This window comes from Cucumis sativus, chromosome 1, assembly GCF_000004075.3.
Source record: "Cucumis sativus cultivar 9930 chromosome 1, Cucumber_9930_V3, whole genome shotgun sequence".
Classification (NCBI taxonomy): Eukaryota; Viridiplantae; Streptophyta; class Magnoliopsida; order Cucurbitales; family Cucurbitaceae; genus Cucumis; species Cucumis sativus.
This window is the reverse complement of record NC_026655.2, coordinates 23,735,747-23,758,966: the sequence shown is the minus strand read 5'-3', so window position 1 is coordinate 23,758,966 and position 23,220 is coordinate 23,735,747. Positions and strand designations below refer to the sequence as shown.

The 23,220-nt window shown below is 31.5% G+C and overlaps 3 protein-coding genes across 5 annotated transcripts; 1 reads left to right on the top strand and 2 right to left on the bottom strand.

The window, feature by feature from the left end:
* Positions 1-3,463: 3,463 nt before the first annotated feature.
* On the top strand, positions 3,464-7,268 carry LOC105436169 (hypothetical protein). 2 transcript variants are annotated; one of them, XM_011661062.2, is made up of 4 exons: positions 3,464-3,783; positions 4,681-5,450; positions 5,822-5,985; positions 6,834-7,268. In XM_011661062.2, the coding sequence occupies exons 1-4, from the start codon at positions 3,752-3,754 to the stop codon at positions 7,053-7,055; spliced, it is 1,188 nt and encodes a 395-aa protein (XP_011659364.1). In that variant the 5' UTR covers positions 3,464-3,751; the 3' UTR covers positions 7,056-7,268. The 2 variants fall into 2 exon arrangements, with proteins under 2 accessions (XP_011659364.1, XP_031736269.1); XM_031880409.1 differs by having other exon boundaries at positions 4,585-5,450.
* Positions 7,269-7,367: 99 nt separating this feature from the next.
* On the bottom strand, positions 7,368-9,044 carry LOC101215092 (tRNA (adenine(58)-N(1))-methyltransferase catalytic subunit TRMT61A). Of its 2 annotated transcripts, none has more exons than XM_004135517.3 (4): positions 8,871-9,044; positions 8,167-8,644; positions 7,796-8,040; positions 7,368-7,697 (listed from the first exon to the last, which is right to left on the bottom strand). In XM_004135517.3, exons 2-4 carry the CDS (start codon positions 8,613-8,615, stop codon positions 7,459-7,461), a joined length of 933 nt encoding a protein of 310 aa, XP_004135565.1. In that variant the 5' UTR covers positions 8,616-8,644; positions 8,871-9,044; the 3' UTR covers positions 7,368-7,458. The 2 variants fall into 2 exon arrangements, with proteins under 2 accessions (XP_004135565.1, XP_011659360.1); XM_011661058.2 differs by having other exon boundaries at positions 8,167-8,641; positions 8,871-9,043.
* Positions 9,045-11,237: 2,193 nt separating this feature from the next.
* Positions 11,238-12,746, bottom strand: LOC101221675 (glucan endo-1,3-beta-glucosidase, basic isoform-like). Its single transcript, XM_011661051.2, has 2 exons — positions 12,564-12,746; positions 11,238-12,243 (listed from the first exon to the last, which is right to left on the bottom strand). Exons 1-2 carry the CDS (start codon positions 12,655-12,657, stop codon positions 11,297-11,299), a joined length of 1,041 nt encoding a protein of 346 aa, XP_011659353.1. The 5' UTR covers positions 12,658-12,746; the 3' UTR covers positions 11,238-11,296.
* Between the last annotated feature and the right edge of the window lie 10,474 nt (positions 12,747-23,220).

Below are 23,220 nucleotides of genomic sequence, written 5' to 3'. Positions count from 1 at the left end.
AGGACCTCAAGCGATTCATGAAATGAAATCAGTCGATTTATGCGTGCGATCAAGTTGGCTGTGGATTGAACATGTTAATACTCACCTTTTTTTAACACACGCCGAGGATCACACTTACTAAAAGAAGTCAGACGAGCTAATTTCCAGAAGTGATTAGCAAAATTGTTTGACCACTTACATGTTTTAAAGTTAAACACATTAAAACAAAGTTGAGTCAACACCTTGCGTTGGAAAACTTTGAAATCATCGCTTTCATGCTTCAAAACCAAAATGTTAAGTTTAGAATGTTTGTTTTATTATAAAATCTTCTCACCCAAAAGATTTCTAACAAACTAACGGGTGCTTTTGTTGTTTGGGTGAATCTTATTTTTAGGTTTTACTTGAAATGCTAACTTAATTTCAATTGAGAGACAAATGGTATATAAAAAGGAGCCGATAGAAGAAGATGGATAGAGACACAACAAAAATGATGTCTATTAGCTCCAATGTGTTTTTTGGAGTCTGGGCTCTGATACTCCTTGGATTGCACTTTGAAGCTTACCAAATAGATGCTAGGAGTTTTTCTGTCATCAACGAAGGCAACTATGTTGTAGAAAACCAATTGACGGACCATGTTATTGAGCACCCAAAAAGCCATATTCGTTTCTCATGGCCGAAATCCAAGAGAGTACTTGACTTAGCCCCACCTTTTAGCCTGGGAATACTAACCAAAGATGTGCTTACTCCTCCGTTAGAAAATGAAATGGGGGACAGCATTGCAAAGCATCCAAAAAGCCATATTCGCTTCTCTTGGGTTTGGTCGAAACCCAAGAGAGTACCTGACTTGGCTCCACCTTTCAGCTTGGGAATACTGTCGGACCACTTACGTACCCCTCCTTCAGAAAATAAACTGCGGCGCAACATCACAAAGCATTTAAAAAGGCATATTCGTTTCTCATGGCCGAAGCCCAAGATTGTACCTGACTTGGCTCCACCATTTAACTTGGGAATACTATCGAAAGACGTACGCACTCCACCGTCTGGACCGAGTCAAAGAACTTTTGACAACCCATCTCCCCCATCACATTCCCTACCCATCATTTTACATAAGGAATCTAAGATCAAGTTTGGAATATTGCCAAAAGGCGTGCGTGTTCCTCCGTCTGGGCCGAGTGTGAGAACCTAAGACTATCCACCACCTCCACCGCGTGCTCCTTCCATTATTTGAAAGTATTAAAGGGTCCAAGTTTAATTTTGGGACTCATCCTAGAGCACCTACTCTACCATCTGCTTCAACATAACATGTAACATTATGAGCAACTAATCAACTCTAGCATTCTCTGGAATCCCCTTCAATTTAGAGTCATTGTTATTGCTTTTAGATTACACACGTCGTGACTATATTTTATCCCAATTGTACCTGTTATTCATGCTTCCAGTAATTCATAATTATGTCCAACCCAAAATAAGTACTACGTCATAATTTATTTGTAATAGAAAATCAGATAAATGATTGTATCCCACCGTCATTATTAAATTTCATTGCCTTTGAATCCTTGTTTTTTTTCTAATAAATAGGTTTCGATCTATTACTCACAAACGGAATACGTTACTAGTTAATTTTTCTTAAAGATATTGGTATCCTAACAACAGTTGTTGATTTCTAAATATTTATTATATACCGTCGATGGTAAAACTAGGAAATTAGTGTGAGCTTTTGAGGGAAAATAATTCCTCTCCATGTGTTTAAGAATAATATAGTGATAAGAATACTAAATTACGTGAGTGTATGCACAGTTTAATGTTTCGCTATAGCGAATCGAGTCGAAGTATCGATCTTCGTCTTGGCTTGTTAGTTAGTTAGGCTGTGTGGACACCGACAACTTGTTTTCTCATGAGAACCTTGCATACGAAGTTGAATTAGGCTAAAATAGTCGGAAAGAATCTATCTCAATGGGGTCAAGAATTGGAGAAGGTACACTTTGAAACCAACATCGTTCATCGAAACAACAGTGATCCAATTCAACAACTCAAATAACCTTTAAAAAGTTTTGGGCGTTCTGGGACAAATTAATAGGTAACGCTTCAATAATGTTGTCCACTAAGATTTAATACGGTCGTAAACCTTATTATTTAAATTTGCAAGGTATAGTTTATGTCTAAATGGTCCAAGTAAAACATATCATCACCCCAAATCATCAATTTCACCCCAATTATTGCTCAATTCAGAAGGAGCAATCAAATATATACGTTGAAGCAGGAAAAGAAACAGCGAAACATGAAAAATGACGACTGTTTGGAGAAAGTGCTCCTATTTTGAAAGAAAAATGCAGAAGTCGCAAGGACAAGAAATAAAGCATGACAACTTTAAAACCTCATGAAAAGGAACCGTTAACTATGGTTCTATGTCGTCATTGAAAGTAAATTTGGGTTAGTTTAGTTTAGTCTTTGTTTTGGATTGCTTTTTAGAGGACCTCCAGCGATTCTTGAAATGAAATCAATCGATTTATGCGTGCGATCAAGTTGGTTGTGGATTGAACATGTTAATACTTACCTTTTTTAACACACGCCGAGGATCACACTTACTAAAAGAAGTCAGACGAGCTTTCCAGATGTGGTTAGCAAAATTGTTTGACCAGTTACATGTTTTAAAGTTGAACACATTAAATAAAAGTTGAGTCAACACCTTGCGTTGGAAAACTTTGAAATCATCGCTTGTGTGCTTCAAAACCAAAATGTTTGTTTTATTATAAAATCTTCTCACCCAAAAGATTTCTAACAAACTATCGGGTGCTTTTGTTGTTTGGGTGAATCCAAAACGCTATTTTCAGATTTTACTCGAAATGCTAACTTAATTTCAATTGAGAGACAAAGAGTATATAAAAAGGAGCCGATAGAAGAAGATGGATAGAGACACAACAAAAATGATATGTATATTAGCTCCAATATGTTTTTTGGAGCCTGTGCTCTCATACTCCTTGGATTGCACTTTGAAGCTTACCAAATAGATGCTTGGAGTTTTTCTGACATCAGTGAATGCAACTATGTTGTAGAAAATCAATTGACGGACCACGTAATTAAGCACCCAAAGAGGCATATTTGTTTCTCATGGCCGAAACCCAAGAGAGTACTTGACTTAGCCCCACCTTTTAAATGCTTTACAATGTTTCGTGAAGGGTTGAGGACAGAAGAATGGAGGATTACGGAAAAACTGAGGATTATAAAAACCGTAAAACCAGGATTTCCATAACTTAGACTTCAAACGTGGGTTAAGATTATTATAACCCAACTATAGAATGATAACTTGGAACCCAAACAACCCGTTAAAATTATCTTTTAATTTGGTCAACTGAAAATGCAATCCAAACATTGCACGAATTGAATGCCTCCACGAAAAACTCCATAATTGTTAACACACTTATATCTCAATTAACAATACTCACTTTAACATCCAACATAACTGCAAGCCATAGTACGGCCGCATCCACTAACAAATGTTTATGCAATGTAGCAGCTGTTAATGGAGAATACGTGGGTTCCGGAACTGGAAGGCTAAGTATTTCCTTGAAAGGAAGAAAAGGATTATGACTTCAAAGACAGACGGTGGAGTAAGAAACCGCCACGTTTAAGTTTGTGGAAGGCTTCTAGTGCAATACGACACCGTATTCTTTCTTTATATGTTTCATTCTGCAACCGCCATTACTTCTCTCTCTCTCTTTGTCTGCCATGGAATTCTTCTTCTGTAGGTGTTTGAAGAAGAGCTTGTTTGATTATGGCCGATGAATTACCTCCTCATTTCGTCAGGTTCTTCTTCTTCTTCTTCTTCTTTTTATTTTTCTTGGGTTTTCTCTTTTGCAGCTTTTTAATTTGCTTTTTTTTTTTTTTTTCTGTTTTAGTCTTGTTTTTATTTTTTATGATGTTGTGAACTTGTGTTTTAGCTTTATTGTCATCTGTAATTCATTTTGCAAAAGTCCTGATGGGTTTTATCCATTTCCTCTAAGTTTAAATCTCAAATACTTAACTTGTTGTACTAAAAGATAATTTATGCTTGTTTTCTCATGATTTACTCACCATGCTTTTTACTTCTCTTAGACTAACATTTGAATTTGAATTATTAGGTAAAATCTAAAAACAAAAATAATTTTTTTAATTAGTTTTCAAATTTTGGTTTGGTTTTAAAAACAGTGGTGGTAAGTGGCAACACACATAACATAAAAATGTAGAGGTTTAGAGGTTTAAGTTGAGCTTCATGAGCTTAATTTTCAAAAACTAATTTATTTAGGATTTAGAAAATCATGGTGCGAAGTTGTAAGAAAACTAACTCAATTTTCAAATGTTTACACTATTAGTTTTACAATTCTTCAAAGTTTCATCATTGGGTTTGATAGATACTCGTCCACATGGTTTTAAATCGATGCATCTATTAGACATGTAGGGAGATCACTACCTTTAATTTGTTATTTACTGTCTGTTCCTTCTCACGATTAATTAATGAAACATTTCAGATTTGTATCTCACCATAGATGGAGTTATTAGATCTGGGGCTTGGAAAAATGTTGAGAAATTGTTGAGTACTGAGGCGAAGATGATTGTGTTATTTTGTAGGAATATTGCCATTGATTGACCCCATGGCCAACCTTGAAAGTATCATAATTGAAACCAAACTTAAAATAGTTGAGTGTTTAACATATCGTTTGTCAGGATGGAGGGCTATCGCAGCATAGACTGGAATATGGAAGAACAACTGTCGTCTGGTAATGTCCTGAGCAGTAAAAAGATACGCTCCGTCCTGGAAAAGGGTTGCAATGTGGGGAAGAAGCTTCTCATCACTGGTTTAGCCATATCCTCTGCTCCTGTTGTTCTTCCTCCATTGGTCATTATGTCAGCCTTTGGATTTGTAGCTTCAATTCCCTATGGAGTCTTCCTTGCCTCTTATGCTTGCACCGAGGCATTCATGAGTGTTTGGCTTCCTATGCCCCCACCCCCAGAACTTGACCAAAATGGTGACGAAGAAATAGGGGAGGAAAATGACTACAAGGAAGGCATCGTCCATGAAGATGAAAAACATGAGATGGAAACAACAAAGAGTGGGGTAATTTTGGATGATTTGGATAACTACGTAGCAGTAGATCAGGGGGACGAAGAGGACGAACGCGAACCCAACATTGAAAGTAGAGATCGAGGGACAGTCATTGAAATGACCGATGTAGAATTTGAAGTAAATGATGATATTGAAGATGAGCAAGAACAGTTGGAAGAAACCAGGGGTTTGCTCAAAAGAATCCGGGATGAAGGAAAAAGAGATGATGATTTTACTGAGGCAAATGGAAGTGTTGATCATGTTCGAGAGCTCGAGATTTTGTTGGAGGTTGCCAAACCAAGTGATTATACTGAAAACAGCATCCGTGGTTTGTTGAGTGAAGTTGACTCTGCTGTTGTCCATCCTCATGTAGAATATGGAGCTTCTGAAGGTAATTGATTCATATCAAACTTTTTCTACAATAATGTTAATGTTAAAAAAAAAAAAGCAAATAGCCACAAGTATTTACTTTACACTAGTGAAGATATCTGGTTTATATAAGTTAAAGCTGGTCTAACTTAGAGTTAGTTAGAATGCAAGCGAATGCTTAGAACAAGGGTTTGTTTATTACAAGTCACAAGTTTGATTTTTCTTTTCGGGTGGGAAATTCGAATACTTGACCTTTATGATAGATGTGTAGTACACAAATCAATGTGTGGTTAGGATTAAATGATCGACAAAGTCTAGTGATGATACTCGAGTGCAATAATATCAACATGAATTGGCAAATTTAGTTTGTGCATTGTTTTGGTTAAATGGCAGTCTCAAGCAAGCTTGCCCAGCCTGAGGAAGCTGAACGACCTCTTTCAGTAACAATGATTGATGTGATTGAATCTGAAGAGGATTTGTCTATATCAGCTGTGACTATTGAACCTAAAGTTGAGGCAAATGCTCCCCATAAAGATGATAGAGTGTCTGCCAATGAGGTCAGTGTATATATAAAGACGTTGATTTAGTTTTAGTTTGGGTACCATGGTTTTGTATCTTTTGTAATTGCTTTCCGTTTTACCATCGAAGTGTTCGTGTGAGTTAGGCTAGGTGTTAAAGTTTTAAGACTTAGATGAATTCTCAAAATTCATTCTAAAATGAATTCTTAAGGAATTGTTACATCGTCAAAATCGCTTTCATTTAAAAGAGAAAATGTTGGAACTGATTTTAGTAAAATCTACGATCATTTTAAATTAATGTTTTAACAATTGGTTGAGATGTGCTTACAAAAGTTGTGCCCTTAAGCTTTTCAAGTGAAATTACCCTATTTATGTATTGATAATTTTTGCTAGAAAAACGCTTAATTTAATATTTTGGTAATTCAAAAATCAATTTTGAAAACAAACATAATAATTCGAAATCAGTTTGAAAGATATGTAAATCAATTATACAAAATCAGTTATAGCACTTTTGCATGTACGTTGAAATAGCACTAGCACTAGTACTTTGACTAAGTAAGGAATGAATTTCGAAAGGGGTATTTTTACTACTTTTAGAATTTGAAGAGATTTTTTCTTGACTTGAAATCCAAATGGTTTGGAAACTGTGGATGGTACTTCTAAATTTTGATTGATCGGAGATCACTTTTGAACTCTTTTAAAGATCTTACTAAACTTTATGATATTATTCAAAACCCAAATGTGCAATTTCATTTTCCTTTACATTACATGTCTTTTACTTCTGCAACTTCGGTAAATTAATTCCTTGGGTCTTTTGAATTCAATTATCTATAAATGAATCGAATGGAATTCTTAGCCTTCTTTTTTTTTTTTTTTCCTTTTGCAAGGAACTAGCAAGCGAGTTAAAGATAAGAGAAAATATTGTTTCGATGAAGAAGATCATAGGATACAATGCCACACCAATCGGAACATACATAGATGAAGTGAATGCTCTCTACTCCTTTGTTGGAGTCGAGCCACCTACCCCCCTGAAAGATTCTTCTTCTGATGATCTCAATCTCCTTAGCCAGAAGTTACAGTTTCTCATGTCCATAGTAGGGGTCAAGTAGATGTGTTAGAAGTTTGTCATTCAATAAATTGCCATTGTGCATTTTTGTTTCCCAATGTCAATATTTCCTTATGCTCATCCTCAGTTTGGTTTTGTAAGTTATGTGCCAAATTTGGGATCTTTTGACTACTGTAGCCTTAGAAGTTGGACCAGTATGGCTTGTTTGATCAAACCATTTTGTTTTCTTTCTTTGAACTTGTTGGGTTTTAAGAAAGTTAAAAATGTCAAGACCTATGCTATTCGAAGGCCTATGTTGATGAAGAGTAGCGATATCAGAATGAGAAAGAATATGAACAAACTATTGAACAGTCAATAACTAAAATGGGAACCGAGGTTCCAAAATGACATAAAACAATGCAAAATTTTAAATTTCCATTTCAAGAAAATCAAGAAGTACATTAATGTCATGAGAGACACCTAAGTCTTGCAAATGTTAAATAACCAGTGTGACCTCTGGCTTCACTACATGGGCGAACCATGACCGTCGTACTAGATTCATTGTCCATGTCATCTGACTCCTTCGATCTCAGCCGTCTCTTACATGGAGGAAGACCAACAGAACCACCCCCATCAACCTGGTTACTCTCTGTTCTACCTTCCTTAACCTCGTAAGTCCGAAGCAATACCTCAAATGTCCTTATATCTACACAAAGGAGAACAAAATGTGAACAACAGAAAGCAACATTGTCACTAAAAATGAAGTCAAATGGCGAATAACGTTATTCAGAACTCAGAAGTCACCTGTAAACTTAGATCGAAGAGTTTCGACCGAACGTTGAACTTGCTCGATACAAGGAGAGAAGGAGCATAACATGCCGTCTTGTTTCAACATTCTCTCAGCTGAAGGAATAGCCAACCAAGGTTGGGGTAGATCCAAGAAAACTGAATCTGCCAATCCAACAAACTCTTCAGGAAAGCCCTGACCTTGAATATCTCTAACTCCCACGGTGACAAGGCTAGTCAAGCCAGTCTTCTCAAAATCTTCTCTGAAAAAAGAACAGAAGTAAATGAAACTACTTTCTTAAACTACCTCAAGATCTGACAAGAAAACCATCATAGAAAAATTACTCTAAAGGGCAACTTGAGAACATACAGTGAAACCCAGTTTCTACCTTGCTGAGGAAGCTCTCTGCTCATGGAAATCAAACGTATAGACGTGTCCAGTAGGCGCTACAGCCCTAGCTAACGAGGTTGTCAACGATCCACTGCCTGTCCCTGATTCTAGAACTAAACAGCCAGGAACTATTTCCAAGAACATGATTACAAAGCTAATGTCAGCAATGTATAGAATCTGTGTCCTGTGGCTTAGTACCAAAGTCCATAATTCAGGAGTTGGAGCTAACAGGTAGACAAATCCACCTTTGTTACTCAACGCCTTGGACCCAAATGGCTTTCCTATCCAATCCGAATGTTTAAACACACCAAACCTATTCTGAAGTGTTGAACCATCACATACTTTCACAGCCTTCATGATATCATGTCTCTCATAGACAATGACTAAATCTCCATCCCTTATAGAACGGGTAAAAGATATACTTTTCAACTCATCAGTTGGCAACATCCTTCGTAAAGAATCAAGTATACCAGCTTCTGTCAAAAATTGGAGGAAAAACAGAAAAACAGCAACCAAATAAAATATAGATGCATAACAAAAAACATACAGTCTGTAATCAAATATTTTTAAAGTTTCAAGTTCTCAGCCTCTCTGCAAACTCAGTTCTCTCATGAAGAATCAAATGAAGAGTTTCTAAAAGCTATCAGATAATCTTATTTGGGAGAAATTCCAGTGTGCTGGAACATTGAAAGAAATTAATACCTATAGAGTGAAATTTGGAGGAGGGAATTTGGCGGTGAGTTGGAGCGGAAGGAAGAAATTTCCGGCGAGAAGGAAGGCGGAATCTGGTGGTAGCGGCGGCGGCTGGTACTGGAAGAAAAGTGAAGCAGAGGAAAGACCTATACGACGAAGAAAACCGATTGAAGAAAACATACGCAATGAGTATATAATAAAATATTAAATTTTTCTTCGCAATCAGTATATAATAAAATATTAAATTGTTTAATGACGTGTTAAATAATTAATCACTTTTTATAGCTAGAGAGATACTTAACTAGTGGGTCATAAATTTTCATATATATAATAATAATGAATTACGTCTTGATTGGCACTTTTTTTGTATTTTTTATTGCGGATACATGTACTTTTTTTCGTTTTCAAAATTATTAATTAAAGTGTAAATATTTTATCAATTTGTTATATTTTTAAAAAAAATCAAAAATTAAAAATATTTATAAGATATAATAAAATCTATATTTTTTTTTACGGATCTTTTAACTTGAATAGCCTAAACACCAATCTCTATTTACATATTAAACACTGTCATATCTTTTACAAAAGTTCCAATGGACTACAAATTTATACAAATATTGAGTCTAAATGATAAAACTACTCACATTTAATATTAATATTAGAGAAAGAAAAAAAAAAGTACAAAATGTGGATAGATTCCTATTTCAAAATATATATGATCTATTGCCATAATTATTTTATTTCATATTTATTATTTATATTAAAAATTAGGAGTCTTTTAAAAAGTATAACAATTCATCCAAATATTTACACACTTTAGAATAATTTTAAAAACAAAAAAAAGCTCACAAACCCATAATAAAAAAATAAGAAAAACATCCCTCTATTAACGGGTATTCAATGTGTCTAATATATTTGGAAAATGATAGTTTCAGATTTGGTTATTCTTTCATACATGATCGTTCATACTTGATCGTATTCAAATCTAAAACCATCTTTTCAAGATTCTGTGTACATGATCGTTTAGATCTGACACGCAATCGTTTAGATTTAGCACACAATCGCTTAAATTAATCGTTTAAATTTGGGTAGCCAAATCTCCACGATTTTTTTAGATAGATAGCCAAATCTCAACAATTATTTTCAATATTTTTTGGGTACACGGTCGTTTATATTTGAAAAAAATAGTTTAGATTTATCTATTTTTTGTAATCGTTTATATTTGACAATCCAATATTCTAACAATTTTTTTAATCCAATATCCTAACAATTTTTTTTCACATTTTTTATATTTAGCACATGATCTTAAACAATCAAATAACAGTTTGAAAAAATATAAAAAAAGTTGCAAAATGAGAGAAAAAGACTGGAAATGAAAAAACAACCAAATAACAGTTTAAAAAATAAAAAAAAAATTACAGAATGAGAGAAAAAGACTATGGAAAGGAAAAAAATATTGCAGGAGAAAGAATATGGAAATGAAGGACAAAAAACATTTTTTTAAAGTCAGAACAAGAGAAAATGACATGAAAAGAAAAAAAAATTGGAGAAGACGAGAAAATGAGATGGAAAGAAAAATATTTGCAAATGAGGAAAAGAAAAATATACAGTAAAGAAGAGAAGAGGAAAGACGATGACAAGAAAGATCAAATTTGAATTTTTTTTTAAAAAAAATGATCAGCTTCATGAGTTTTTTTATTTTGTTACGTAAATATTTTGTCAGTTTGTGAGATTTATGAAAAATTCCCTAAAACTTACATATTTGGTCTACTCATTATTTAATATATTTATTTTCATTTAATTTTAAAATTTTCATTCATTAGATATCATATTTAAATATGGTATATAATCAATTCAATTATGGTGAGGTCCTAATCAAAATTTCTCCCAATTATTTTTGTTTGGATGATTTTAGTTAAAATTTCTTTCGATATACTTTCTCTCTGTCCCATTTCTCTTCACTTTTTGATCTTTCTCTTTGTCCATTCTTTCTTTTTCCGTGAGTATATATTTGTTTCATATTATTAATTTTTTTTATGAAATTGTGAATTATGGTATGTCGGTGAAATTTTTCGATGAAGTTTTCCATTTAAGAAACATTACAGTGAAGGAAGCATATATGTTACGTACTTTCTTTTTGTTTTGAATTGTTTTTCATATATACCACTTACTTTACCGACTTTTAAAGTGGTTTGGCAAAACTGTAGTTAAATCTTTATTAATTAAAAAATTTTAAGATAAACTATTTTGCACCCTTAATTATCATATATGTGTGTATATATATATATTGGTTGCAGACAAGGATATATTATGCATTAAACATATTTTAATTAAAAAGGCTTATCCAATTATATAAATAAAAGCATTCCAACAGAATTCAAAATAATAAAGTATAGTTTAGTCATTTAAACGCATAATTAACGTGATGATCCTAATTAGTTGAAGTTGACTGGATACTTAGGCTGCTTATTTGGAGAGAACAAACCCCAATGTCTCTCAACCTCCGGAGGAGTTGTCTTCTCATTCTCATCAAACATAGCAAACACATAAGTTTCAATAGCCCTTCCTTGTCTCTTTGGAGTCCCTTGTTTCACATGTTGAATTAGATTGTTATTGTAAGTCCTTGCATTGTCAACCGTCGCAGCCTCTCCACCCTCCGTCGGCCAACCGGTCTCGGATACAACAACCTCCAATGATCCTCCACCATTCTTCTCCAAAGCTGAATAAACAGTATCCAAAATAGCATCGAACAAGTTTTGATAATTGAACTCCCCATCTTCAACTAACGATGTCCCGGTAAAAATTGCATAATCAAGTTCCATGTTTGGAGTTGCTACATAACTAAAGTAAGGGTACAAGTTGAGGAGCAATGGGGAGTTGTTGTCGAGAAGGAAGCGGATAGTCGGGTTGAGAATTGGAAGATAGTTGGCGTCAAAGGAGCCGTGTGAAGGAGGGAAGGATTCTGCTGAAAGAATTCCAGTGTGGAACGCAGTGGAAACTTTGATTTGCCCTTGCAAACCAACAGCTGAAATTGCATTTTGGATATTTTGCATGGCGGGCACGAGAAATCTCGCAGCTTCTTCGTTGGTTTTTATTTCGTTTCCAACGACGATGTACTTGAAATTTACGTCGGCAAAGTTGAGGATGTTGTCTTGAATCCATGCATTAGCGTTGTCTTGAGTCGCTGCCATAGATTGAATCTGATCATTGGGAAGGCCAAGCATGAGCTCAATGCTGGAGCCTCGAAGGGCATTAAAAGTATCTTGATTTGGAGCGTAAAGTCGCATTCTTTGGATGTTGTTCTGGTTGTAAAGGTCGATAACTTCTGCGGGAGATGGTAGGTCGTTGCCAAGTTGTCCATAGCAGACACCGATTTGAGCACCTACATAAAATTCAAAATAAACTAAATCAATATTATTTTTTGGAAATGAATTGATCAATACTTATATATATATATAATATATATATATATATAATATATATATATATATAAAGAGAGAGAGAGAGAGAGAGGACAATAATTCAGTGCAACAATTAATATCAATTACATGACAAACTTTTTATTGAGTGTTGCCTGTATTGACAAAAAACAATATAGATGCCACTCAGACGGTTCCCATGTGCTATGTGTTCTTTTTCTTCAACTTATTTGTAGAATAACGTACAATTATGAATTATATTTAGAGGGAGGGAGAATGAAACCTGTGGTTTGCAGATTTTGTAGCAGTAGACAAAGAATAGAAATTAAGGTCAAAGTGGAAAGGCCTTTGGCATTGGAATGGAAAAGGTTGGCCATAGAGAGAGAGCAAAACACAAATAAAAAATGAGTTTTAAAAGGAAAAACAAATTGGTTTTTCTTTCCTATGCTCAGAATAGGTAATGGTTTTTATTGATGAATTTGAATTAGGTTTCATTTTATAGTTAAAAATCTGCCTTGTCCTTTGGTTCAAGACCTCCATTTAGGAGGAACTTGGAAAAGTTGGCAGGAGAGAGAACCTTGGACTTGGACTTTAAGCATTTAGTGGAAATAAAAAATTCCAACCCTAATTTTACGCATTTGATTTTTATTTCAAACAAATAAAAGAAAAATTCATTAATTATTTTTAGGTTAATTTTCATAAATACACCAAACCAACAAAACAACGTAATATTTATGGTCGGTATCATAAAATTAAAAAACAAAAATCCATGAAACTGACCATATTTTTTTAAAAAAATATCATATTTGCCCTTCCTTATCTCTTTCTTCTCTTCTGCGGTCATTTTTTTCCTCTTCTCTGATTTTTTTCTTTACATCGTCTTTTTCTCTTCCTCTATAATTTTTTAAAATATTTTCATTTGTCATTCTTTTCCATATTTTTTATTATGCAATTTTCCTTTTCGTTCTCATAATCTTTTTCTCTTCTTTTATATTTTTTTTATTTAGTTGTTTAAGATCGTGTGTCAAATATATTTTTTTCAAACTGTTATTTAGTTGTTTAAGATCTTGTCTTAAATATAAAATATCATAAAAAAAATCGTTGGATGGATTGCCAAATCTAAACTATCATATTCTAAATATAAACGATATGCCAAATCTAAACAATTGTATACCAAAAAAATCTTTAAAAAAAATCGTTGAGATTTGACTATCCAAATTTAAATGATTAAATCTAACCATTGTGTGGCAAAGGTAAACGATCGTGTGCTAAATCTAAATGTTCGCGTACCAAAAAATCTTAAAAAAATTCGTTGAGATTTAGTTACCCAAATTGAAACGATCAAATATAAACGATCGTGTGTTAAATCTAAACGATCGCATACCAAAAAAATCTTTTAAAAAATCGTTTAGAAGTGGCTACTCAAATTTAAATGATTAAATTAAACGAGGTGTCAAATATAAACGACCTCGTACTAAAAAATCTTGAAAAAAAGTCATTTGAATTTGGATAGTCAAATATAAACAAGAAGAATAGTTAAATCTAAATGATTGTTTTCCAAATGTATTAGGTGCACTGGATGTCAATTAATCACGAGACATTTTTGGTACTTTTCACCGTTGATCCGTAGGCTTTTTCTATTTTCGAAATTGTTCTATAACGTATAAATATTTTGCCGCTTTGTTATATTTTTTAAAAGATCCCTTACTTTTAAATATTAAATTAAAAAAAAAAAGACAAATTTTAAATATTATTATTTTTTAAGATTTAATTATCAGTGTCAACAAAAAAATTCCAACCTAAACCTTACTTGAGATTTAAGCTTTAGTTTGAAATCTATGCAAGTTCTGGGGATACTCCTCAAATATCAGTTGTGATATAAATTAAAACTTAAGCTTGGTAGATTTTAATTCTAGAGAAAAAAAATGAAAAAAACTACTACAAAATTGCATTAATCTAGTAATTGAGTTTTAAACATGTACACTTTTAAAGTTCAAGATTTAGAATTGGTCTACGTATTTTCAAATTGTACATTTTTATTATGCAGATTTATATTTGTATCCAATAACATTAAGAAATAGTATCAATAGCAATTAAAGATAACAACTGGTATCGTTACCTAATTATCCTATAGAAAAATGAATGGATATATGACGTAGAAATTATGGTTTTGTGACTTTCTCTTCCTATTTTTTTTTTTCACAATACTAACTCCTTTACAATTTTAGACTTCCTTTAATCGTTGGTAGTAAATTTGTATAAGAAATATTTTATTAAGAGGTTGGTTGGGAAGTTAGAAAGTTAGAAAGTTGGAAGCCATAAGGATAAATGGATTTCCTTTGAAGGAGTGAGTTCCTTGTTGCATTTGGTGTTGTTTAAAGCATATTATATTGTCTTATCTTATTTTTACTGCTCATGTTTCTTGCCAAGTTATTTTTATAGTTATTTTCTTTGGGTGATTTATATCTTAATTTGTTTGCTCTCAAATCTAAAATTGGTATGATGCAAAGGGTGTGAAAGTGTTCGGTATATTTCGAGCTATTTTAAAAGATATCATCTATCTTTCACCAAATTTCAACAGCGTATCATGTATATCTTTCAAACTTTATAACTCCATCAAATACTAAACTCATTTTATGCATATGACCACTTGATTTCATGCCTTTTTTTCATGATCTTTACATCTGTTGTCATAAATTGAGTATTTTATTAACGTATCTTGACATTGAACTTTTTGAGATCTATCGAAGGCAACTTGTCCAACCCTTGTCCCAAAAAACGCCATTTTGACCCCCAAATTAGATCACACAATGTTTTTCATCAAAGTTTCATTATTTTGAAGTTTGGAACTACCACCTTGAAGTTCATCTATGGTTCTAAATTTTATATCTTCTTTATTTTATATGTAGTAACAATACAAGAACATAAAAAATTGTGTGTATCTACGTCAACGTTCTATTATTTTAAAACTTTTTTTTGTAACTATTTATTTGGTCTTACTAGAGTTCATTCTTATAGATATGTCTTCTTTTTGTGAGCTTCTTTGGCCTATGTGTTTCTTACATTATTGATACTTGATTTGAAATAGACTTTGAAATTATGTAGGTTTGTGGAAGTATGCATTCATGTGTTTGGAAAGCTCAAATGTCTAAAAACCATAAGAATTTTCATGTGTATGGCAGGATTTGAAGAAAGAAGGAGAAATCAAGGAATGAACAAGTTCCTGCAAGGTTGGACGCATAGACAACAAAGAATCATTAGGTGAGGAAACCATGGGACAAAAACTAAAGAAATAAAGAAGAAAAAATGATAAAAAGATGAAGAAGTAAGAAAATGTCCACCGAAAAGACCCAAGGATATTTCTCCTTAAATCAAGGGAACCTGCTTAGTGGGAGACAAACAAAATGAAGGCATACTTGTGGAGGTCGTCTATATACATGGGGGCATGGAAGCCAAAAGAAAGAGGGAAGAAAGATCATATAATTAAGGACAACTCTCCCAAAATCCTTCCATCCTTTTCCATAGTCTATCCACCTGACAATCAAGTTGTGAAGCAGTGCAATCTACCATGCGAGCCATAAAGAGAAATCTTTTATATTCTTCATATGAACGTTGACATTACCGCTTCTAATTCATTCATCGTATAATTTTTTATATAAGTAGTCAAACCTTGCCATGGGTTGAGAAAATGTACAAACATGCATGAGTTTAATTACTTTAGTTCGTTTAACTTGAAAAAAAATCTAACACTTAAGTGGATTGAAAGATTGGTTGAAGTATAGTTAGCTAACTACTCAAAAGAACAAGTGGCTAAGACTCAGTTAAAAGAAAATAATCTTATAAATAAGAGTAAGTTTTTCGTGTACAACTACATCATTTACATCTAGAAATAGAGTATTCATGGCATTAAGGTGCCAAAAGAAACTTGTCTTAATTAGTAGTTAGACACATAAACGTTACTTGCATATGATTTGGAAGCAAACTTTCTCAACCCTATACTTGATTGCTTAACACTACTCTCACTGCATACACTTACAAAAAAATCAATTATGTAACTAAGGCAAGAGATTCATTAGTGTAAATAATTGTTCGTGAGATTTATTTGTTATAACCATGAATATAACTTAATTTTGGTTCTTGGCTAAAAGCTAAACTTAGATATTATAAATATCAAATCTCTATGTTCGACCTTGGACATAGTAGAAAACCTATTTTAAGTTTAAATTTGGACTTAGGAATTTTTTTAAAATACATTCTATGCATGATAGCTTATCACATTCTAAATAGTGTTGTCCATAATTCACAACGTTTAGAGATTAAAATGGTAATTTCATATGTTAATAACATAAACAAAAGATCAAAATTCATTAGTTTTTTAAAAAGTATCTATATTTCATTTAGCTCTAGTAAAGGGGCTAGTTATGACTCAAAAATCAATTCTCAAATAAGTGACAAATCCAAAAATTTTATAAATGAAGCACTATATGTAATAAATATACTAAAAAATATTTAAAAAACATTCATTTGATTCTTCACTTACTTCTGGTTTGAACAAATAGCAACATCCTTTAAAATGTTATATTCTAACCAGTAATTAGAAGATTCTTTAAACCAAGTTGGATTAAATCGTCTTGACTTTGTCCCAAATTTTTTGAATAGAAAAGTATGATTTCGAGGTTCGTAAGAACCTTTTTTGTAAATATGTTCTACGAATTTGATCTTGAATATTATAATTATATTCAGAAATTCTAGTTTTTTTTACTATGATATGTCAGTAGTTCTTCTAAATTCATTTTTAAATAAAATAAAATCACTTTTGACATTTGACCGCAGTCTGAAAAGAAAAAAAAAATTAATGGAATTTTACATAATCCGAGTTTTACAATTAGACTTTATTTTTACTTCTTAGTTATAATTATTATGTGCTAAATAAATATTATTTAATGACTTGGTCATGAAAGCAAAGAAATTTTCAATTATACCTCAATTAATCATACCTTATTAAATTGACAGTTCAACTACGGTTGTTATTAGGTACATTCATTTTTTAACAAGATAAAATAAAAAGTTAAATTACTTTTAAAACTCACATTAAATTATTTTATTTAACTGAAAATTACTTATTGTATTTGTTTACAAATTACGTATAAAATAAACCAAAAAAATATGCATTTAAAACTAATTCGTACATAGCCTTTATTTTATATTTTTATAATTTTGTCTACCAATATATAATATGCCAAAGTTAAGACGACGTATTTAATCTAATACAGGATTTAAAAATGGAATAAACTCACAAACCCTAATTACTTTATAAAATATTTTGTTAGATTTCTGTTGTTGAACCATATTATTTTCCTCCTCAGTCTCTTTTTATATGTATTTAAACTCATTGTATTGGCAATAAAAAAGATGGAGTCATCTATATATATAACCACCTTTTCAATGATAATAATAATAGTAATAAGAAAATATTAGCATTTAAATCAAACAATTTTTTTGTTTACACCTCTCAAAAACACCCTAAAATACATTGAAAGAAATATAACAATGAAGAGGTATTAGTTTAGTAGGATAAATGTATCGTAGGAATTATTCTAAGTTGATATTTTCGTCGAAATTAGTGAGCTCGAAGAAGAGAAACTTCACACATCCTTGCTTCAGTTGTTGATTAATTGCTTCTTCCTCTTCCATCCACAACTGATGTTTGATTACGCAAAAGCTTTTCTTCAATTCATGAGTTAATGCATAGACTGGATACAAGTTTAACTTTCACTTGATTGGTCCCTTTAACCATATCTCTAAAACTGAGCTATCAACAACAGTGTTGAACACTAAAATTATCATGACTTATTCTTGTAAGCAAGCAAGAAAGAAAATGTATTCGTATATACAAGAAAAGAGGAATACAACAAGATCGATCCATTGAGAGAGAGAAGAGTAGAAATAAATAATTACGAGAAAATTGAAGGGTCAAAAGAATTAATTTCTTAATGGTTTTTTTCTTCAATGCAAAGGTGCTCCATAATCGTTAATATTGCATTAAAATTATATATTAATGCAAAGATGACCCTCCTACTTCCTCTTCAAAGTGGATAGGATTTAGGAAGGAGAATCCATTTTTAAAAATCATTTGATCAACAATATAAAAAACATAATTAACTATAATTAAAAAATAATATTGAGAACAAATTTACAATAAAACAAAAGAGTGGATTAGAAAAACAACTAAAGAAGGAGCCAAAATGGAAAGAAAATATTTCTCCATGCAAGCAATGACTTTTATAGATAGTAGTCTAACTTGAGAATATTTTCAAAAAATTAAGAAGATTTTACACTTCAAATACCATTCATTTTAATTTGCCACTTGACCCCGTCCAAACCAATTGACACCCTATTATAATTTTACTTGGAATTGGATATGAAATTTCCTTTCTGTTGTGTTGAATTTTAATACTTCATTTATTTCTTTGTATGTATGGATTAGTTCAACTCCACATGAGTTTTCTTAAACTGATCAGTTTGATTTTTCTAGGTATTTTCATTATTTCTCTGTGTTGAATTTCTTTGTATGGATTAGTTCAACTCCACAAGAATAACACTTCAATCAAGTAAATAGATTAATCAAAGAACACATAGTTTCGAGACTTGGTTCAAATGCTACAAAGAGTACAAGCATTAGGGGCATCAAAATACTAACGGGCATCCCCAATCATGTAGGTACAACCTTAATAGCCAAAGTTAACAAAATATCATAGTCCATAGCATAGCATGTAACAACATCGTAAACATCATAAACATGGCATGAATATCAATCATAACGTCTTTAATCATGTGATTAATATATCATACGTCATAAACATATAAGTCATCAGATATAGCACATTATGCATCTTAGCTACATGAATGCATAACGATAAATACATGCAAGCTCTTAAATTCATGTTTGAAAGTTCAGTAGTAAAATATTTTACCTGAGAAATTAACCAAACAAAATCCTCCTTATCTGACACTAAATTTTTTTCAATTAAATCGATCTCAAAATTGAGGTCGAAACCAATTCAACTTTAATAGGAAAAATTCATTATTTAAATCTTGAAGATTTGCCAAAGGCAATCAACCAAAATCAATTCCAACAATAACTTAATTTAGAGTCACAATTAATTTAACTTTTTAATGGGTATTAAAATTTCACCATAAATATTCAAAACACACCAAACAAAGGGTTATCTCAGTGAAGAAGATGAACAACATATGGTTATCTTAGTGAAGAAGATGAACAACCTTTTATTTTTCCTTTTCTTTCCGATTAAAGCATTTCAATACTATTTATAAACCCAAATAATAATAATAATATTTATCACTATTTTTTTCTTTTTCTTTTAGGATATATATATAATGCCAATATATAAATATATTTTTATTTTCATCATTCTCACACCAAAATATATAATAAACATATATATTTATTTAAACTATTACTCTCTCTTAATTAAATATATTTTCTCGTTCAATAAAATCAATCATCTCCCTCCTCTTAAATTATCTTATTTTCTAAAAAAGATAATTATATTTCATCTTATAATTAACTTTACTTTTTCACATTAATTATTTATACAAAACCAAATAATTAATATCATATTCCACAAAAATTCAAATTCTTAATTAAATATATATATATACACTTAATTAATTTCAACTCCACCAAAATTGAAGATTCCAAATTATCTCAAATCCTCAATTAAATCCTCAATTTTTTTAATTAAGCAAATATTCTTCCATAAATCATTCATTTTAAAATATCATAAATTTCAATCTAAATTGTTTTAACTCAATAATTAATTTTAGCTCAAATTCTCAATATAACACTCAAATAATTTAAGATAAATAATAAAACCTCCTTAAATATTTGGGATGTTACCTTTTTTTTCCAATATATAATTATCAATTTTCCTTTTAAATAAATCATATTCCTTCTCTTTTCTTATTTATCAAATCATATCAACTTCTCTCCCCAATCAATATTTATCTTTTTCCAAAATAATTAATTGTCTTCCACATTAATTAACTTTCAATAAATAAAATTATCTTTACTTTTTTTCATAATAATTATATATACATAACCACCTATACATATAATTACCAAATCTCTAACCAAAATTTTTACTCTTTAATTTAATTAAATAGTACCTAAATTATTTAATTGAACTGAACCTCAACAACATCAAAAATTCAATTATGTTAATTAATTAAGTGTTCTTAAAAAAATATTTAATTAATTCTAATTCCACATAATCATCCCTTCTATCAAATATTTCAAATTAACACTAAATAATTTTAAAATAATTAAACAAAATTAAGATAATTAAATTCAATATTACCTTAGAAGAGGCATCTAACTAACTAGAATCATTGAATCCTATTAAAATTCAATTAAACAAATTAGCCAATACAGTTGCTTGGGGCTACCCTGAGATATAAAATACTAATCTACATTTTTAACTTTCAAGAATGAATTCAACTCAATTCCAAATCTTAACAACTGCATACAGCTACCAAGCCAAACCAAAGCATCCAAAGCCTAAAATGGGCAAATATAAGAAAAATCACATCATAAACAACTTAAAATCTTGATGCAAACTTAGATCCCAATCCCTCAAAGCCTTTACAGGGTCCTCATGGAAAAGATCGCCAATTTCTTGTAGTGGTAGAGGCATCAACGTGAATTGGCAAGAACAAAGTAAGGGTATGAACGAGAGAGCCCACGACTATATGATGATCAGTAAGAGTTCGACTAACACCACTTCAAGAATGAAATTCATTGGACAGAATGTGGAAAATTTGATTCCCCAAGGAAGGAGGAATGAGCAACCTACCAACAGAAGTTCGAAGATCATCAGAAGAAGAAAATGATCAGCACAAGGAGGTTGAATTTTATGAGTAATGTTAGGAACACATGGCTCTTTTGAAAGCAATATATATCTAAGATTGAGAATCGTAGCGAAGGGTCACGAAGCTTCACCAGCAGACAAAGTAGTTGGATACTGTGATAGCATAACACCATACATGAGACACGAGAAGCTAATAGGTAGTTGAGAACAAACATGTCCACATGGTGAAGCAGGTGAGAGTAGTGAACATACCAAAGTCAACAGAGGCAACAATGGCAATAAGATATATCAATTTGGCTAAAGTAGGAGAGACACTAGTGGCATGCATCGAGGAACACCAATTAGATAAGCAAATTATGCTATATAGCATATTGCACACCAAGCATAGCAGCAGAAAGATAACCTCAGGAAAGTTAAGCTAAGACAGTTCCACCAATCAACTCAGAAGCGTTCAGAAGTAGGTTGAGCGACACAGTCATTTGGAGAAAACACAATTCCAAGAAACTTATTATTGGAGTTAGGGGAAATATCGAAACAAAACCTCTAATGTGAACTTTTCTGTAATCAGGACAACTTAGTTCATCAAAAGCAGTAGGCACATTCACAACCAGCTCATGAACAAGATGAGGATAAAAATTTGGTCATTTGCTCGGTGGACTTAGACTCGGACTTAAGCTTGAGCCCATTTGCTCGTTGGACTTAGACTCGGACTTAAGCTTGAACCCATTTATTTGTTGGACTTGGGTTTGGGCTTCTCATTATTTTCTTTGGTCCAATTTTTTTATCTTGAATTAAATTAAGTCTAACACATTATCATTACTCAAACCAAATCAAATTATAATTTTTACAATAGTTTTGTTTTTCGTTGGGAAGAAGTGGTAAAATTTATTTGGCTAATTGAAATCTATCGTTTATTTATATTTGTAACTTTTTTTTTTTTTTTTGTATTCTCAAATGTATTTGTAAACTCGTAATAATTCGAAAAATTTGAATAAAACTATAACTAATTTTGTTAGTTCCTATATCATTTTATTAATCTTATAGTAGGTGAAAATAAATTAAAATTATTAAAAGATGTTAGAAATAGTGTGCTTGTTACCAATGGAAAGCCCAAATAAATATAATTTATTTATTTTTTAAACTGTGGTAAAGTAGAATTGTCTAGCAATCAGTGTAACATTCTATTTTTAAGAACATTTTATTGATTTAATTTAAAACTAATCTAAAGAAAATGTTGTTATCATAAAAAATAATCTAACTAATGAAATAAAAACAAAACACAAATATCACGTGTTAAGGAATAGTATTGATAACTATTGGTCATATAATGCTACATCTACATGCATTGTTGACCTCGTTGGTATATTTCAATTTGTTAGAACAACAACTAGATGTGACATTTTTCATCTCTGTAAGAGGAAAAAATTAAAATAAGAGACTAAGATTTTCACATCTCGTTACAAAAAATAAATATTAATTCCAAATGAAAATATTTATTATTTAATTGATTTATATATTCGTGAGGTTTCATTTGAAAGCACTAGGGAAACTTTGAATATAATATAAAGTTAATATACTAACAAACTGATTACAACTCAATTGGAAACAAATATACTTAAGCTAGATGAATACTTGAAAGAACCTTAAAATATTTGAATACTCAAACCGTAGTCGAGACACACTTTTGATAAGTGTTGTCCTCAAGACAATTATTCGCTCTGCACAAGCTTGCAAGCAGATTACAACAACCGTAAAAAAAAGAAAACAACAGTTAATTCTGATAGAACAAAAACCTTGAACTACTCTTATCTAGTATACATTTGCTCTCAACTCTCCAATATTGAAATAGATACTACAAATGAAGGAACAAGTTGCTAAATAAGGATTAATGGTATATACGTATTAAAAAACAATCTTAAAGATGTAAATCTTTGAAGTTTAGAGTCCAAATAAAATGAAAAAAGTAAAAGTAAAGGCAATTTTTTTACTTTGTATACAATTGTGCCCCAACTTAGATTGTTGGATTGGTGGTTGTTTACCCTCAACGTC

What these genes read in the sequence shown, in the direction of transcription:
- LOC105436169 (XM_011661062.2), top strand. Translation starts at nt 3,752, where the DNA reads ATGGCCGATGAATTACCTCCTCATTTCGTCAG. An exon ending in AGAATATGGAGCTTCTGAAG is followed by an intron (nt 5,451 to 5,821) that starts GTAATTGATTCA and finishes GTTAAATGGCAG; the next exon opens with TCTCAAGCAAGCTTGCCCAG. An exon ending in ATAGAGTGTCTGCCAATGAG is followed by an intron (nt 5,986 to 6,833) that starts GTCAGTGTATAT and finishes TCCTTTTGCAAG; the next exon opens with GAACTAGCAAGCGAGTTAAA.
- LOC101215092 (XM_004135517.3), bottom strand. Translation starts at nt 8,615, where the DNA reads ATGTTGCCAACTGATGAGTTGAAAAGTATATCTTTTACCCGTTCTATA. An exon ending in CAGAGAGCTTCCTCAGCAAG is followed by an intron (nt 8,041 to 8,166) that starts GTAGAAACTGGG and finishes TTCTTTTTTCAG; the next exon opens with AGAAGATTTTGAGAAGACTG. An exon ending in TCTTCGATCTAAGTTTACAG is followed by an intron (nt 7,698 to 7,795) that starts GTGACTTCTGAG and finishes TCCTTTGTGTAG; the next exon opens with ATATAAGGACATTTGAGGTA.
- LOC101221675 (XM_011661051.2), bottom strand. Translation starts at nt 12,657, where the DNA reads ATGGCCAACCTTTTCCATTCCAATGCCAAAGGCCTTTCCACTTTGACC. An exon ending in ACAAAATCTGCAAACCACAG is followed by an intron (nt 12,244 to 12,563) that starts GTTTCATTCTCC and finishes AATTTTATGTAG; the next exon opens with GTGCTCAAATCGGTGTCTGC.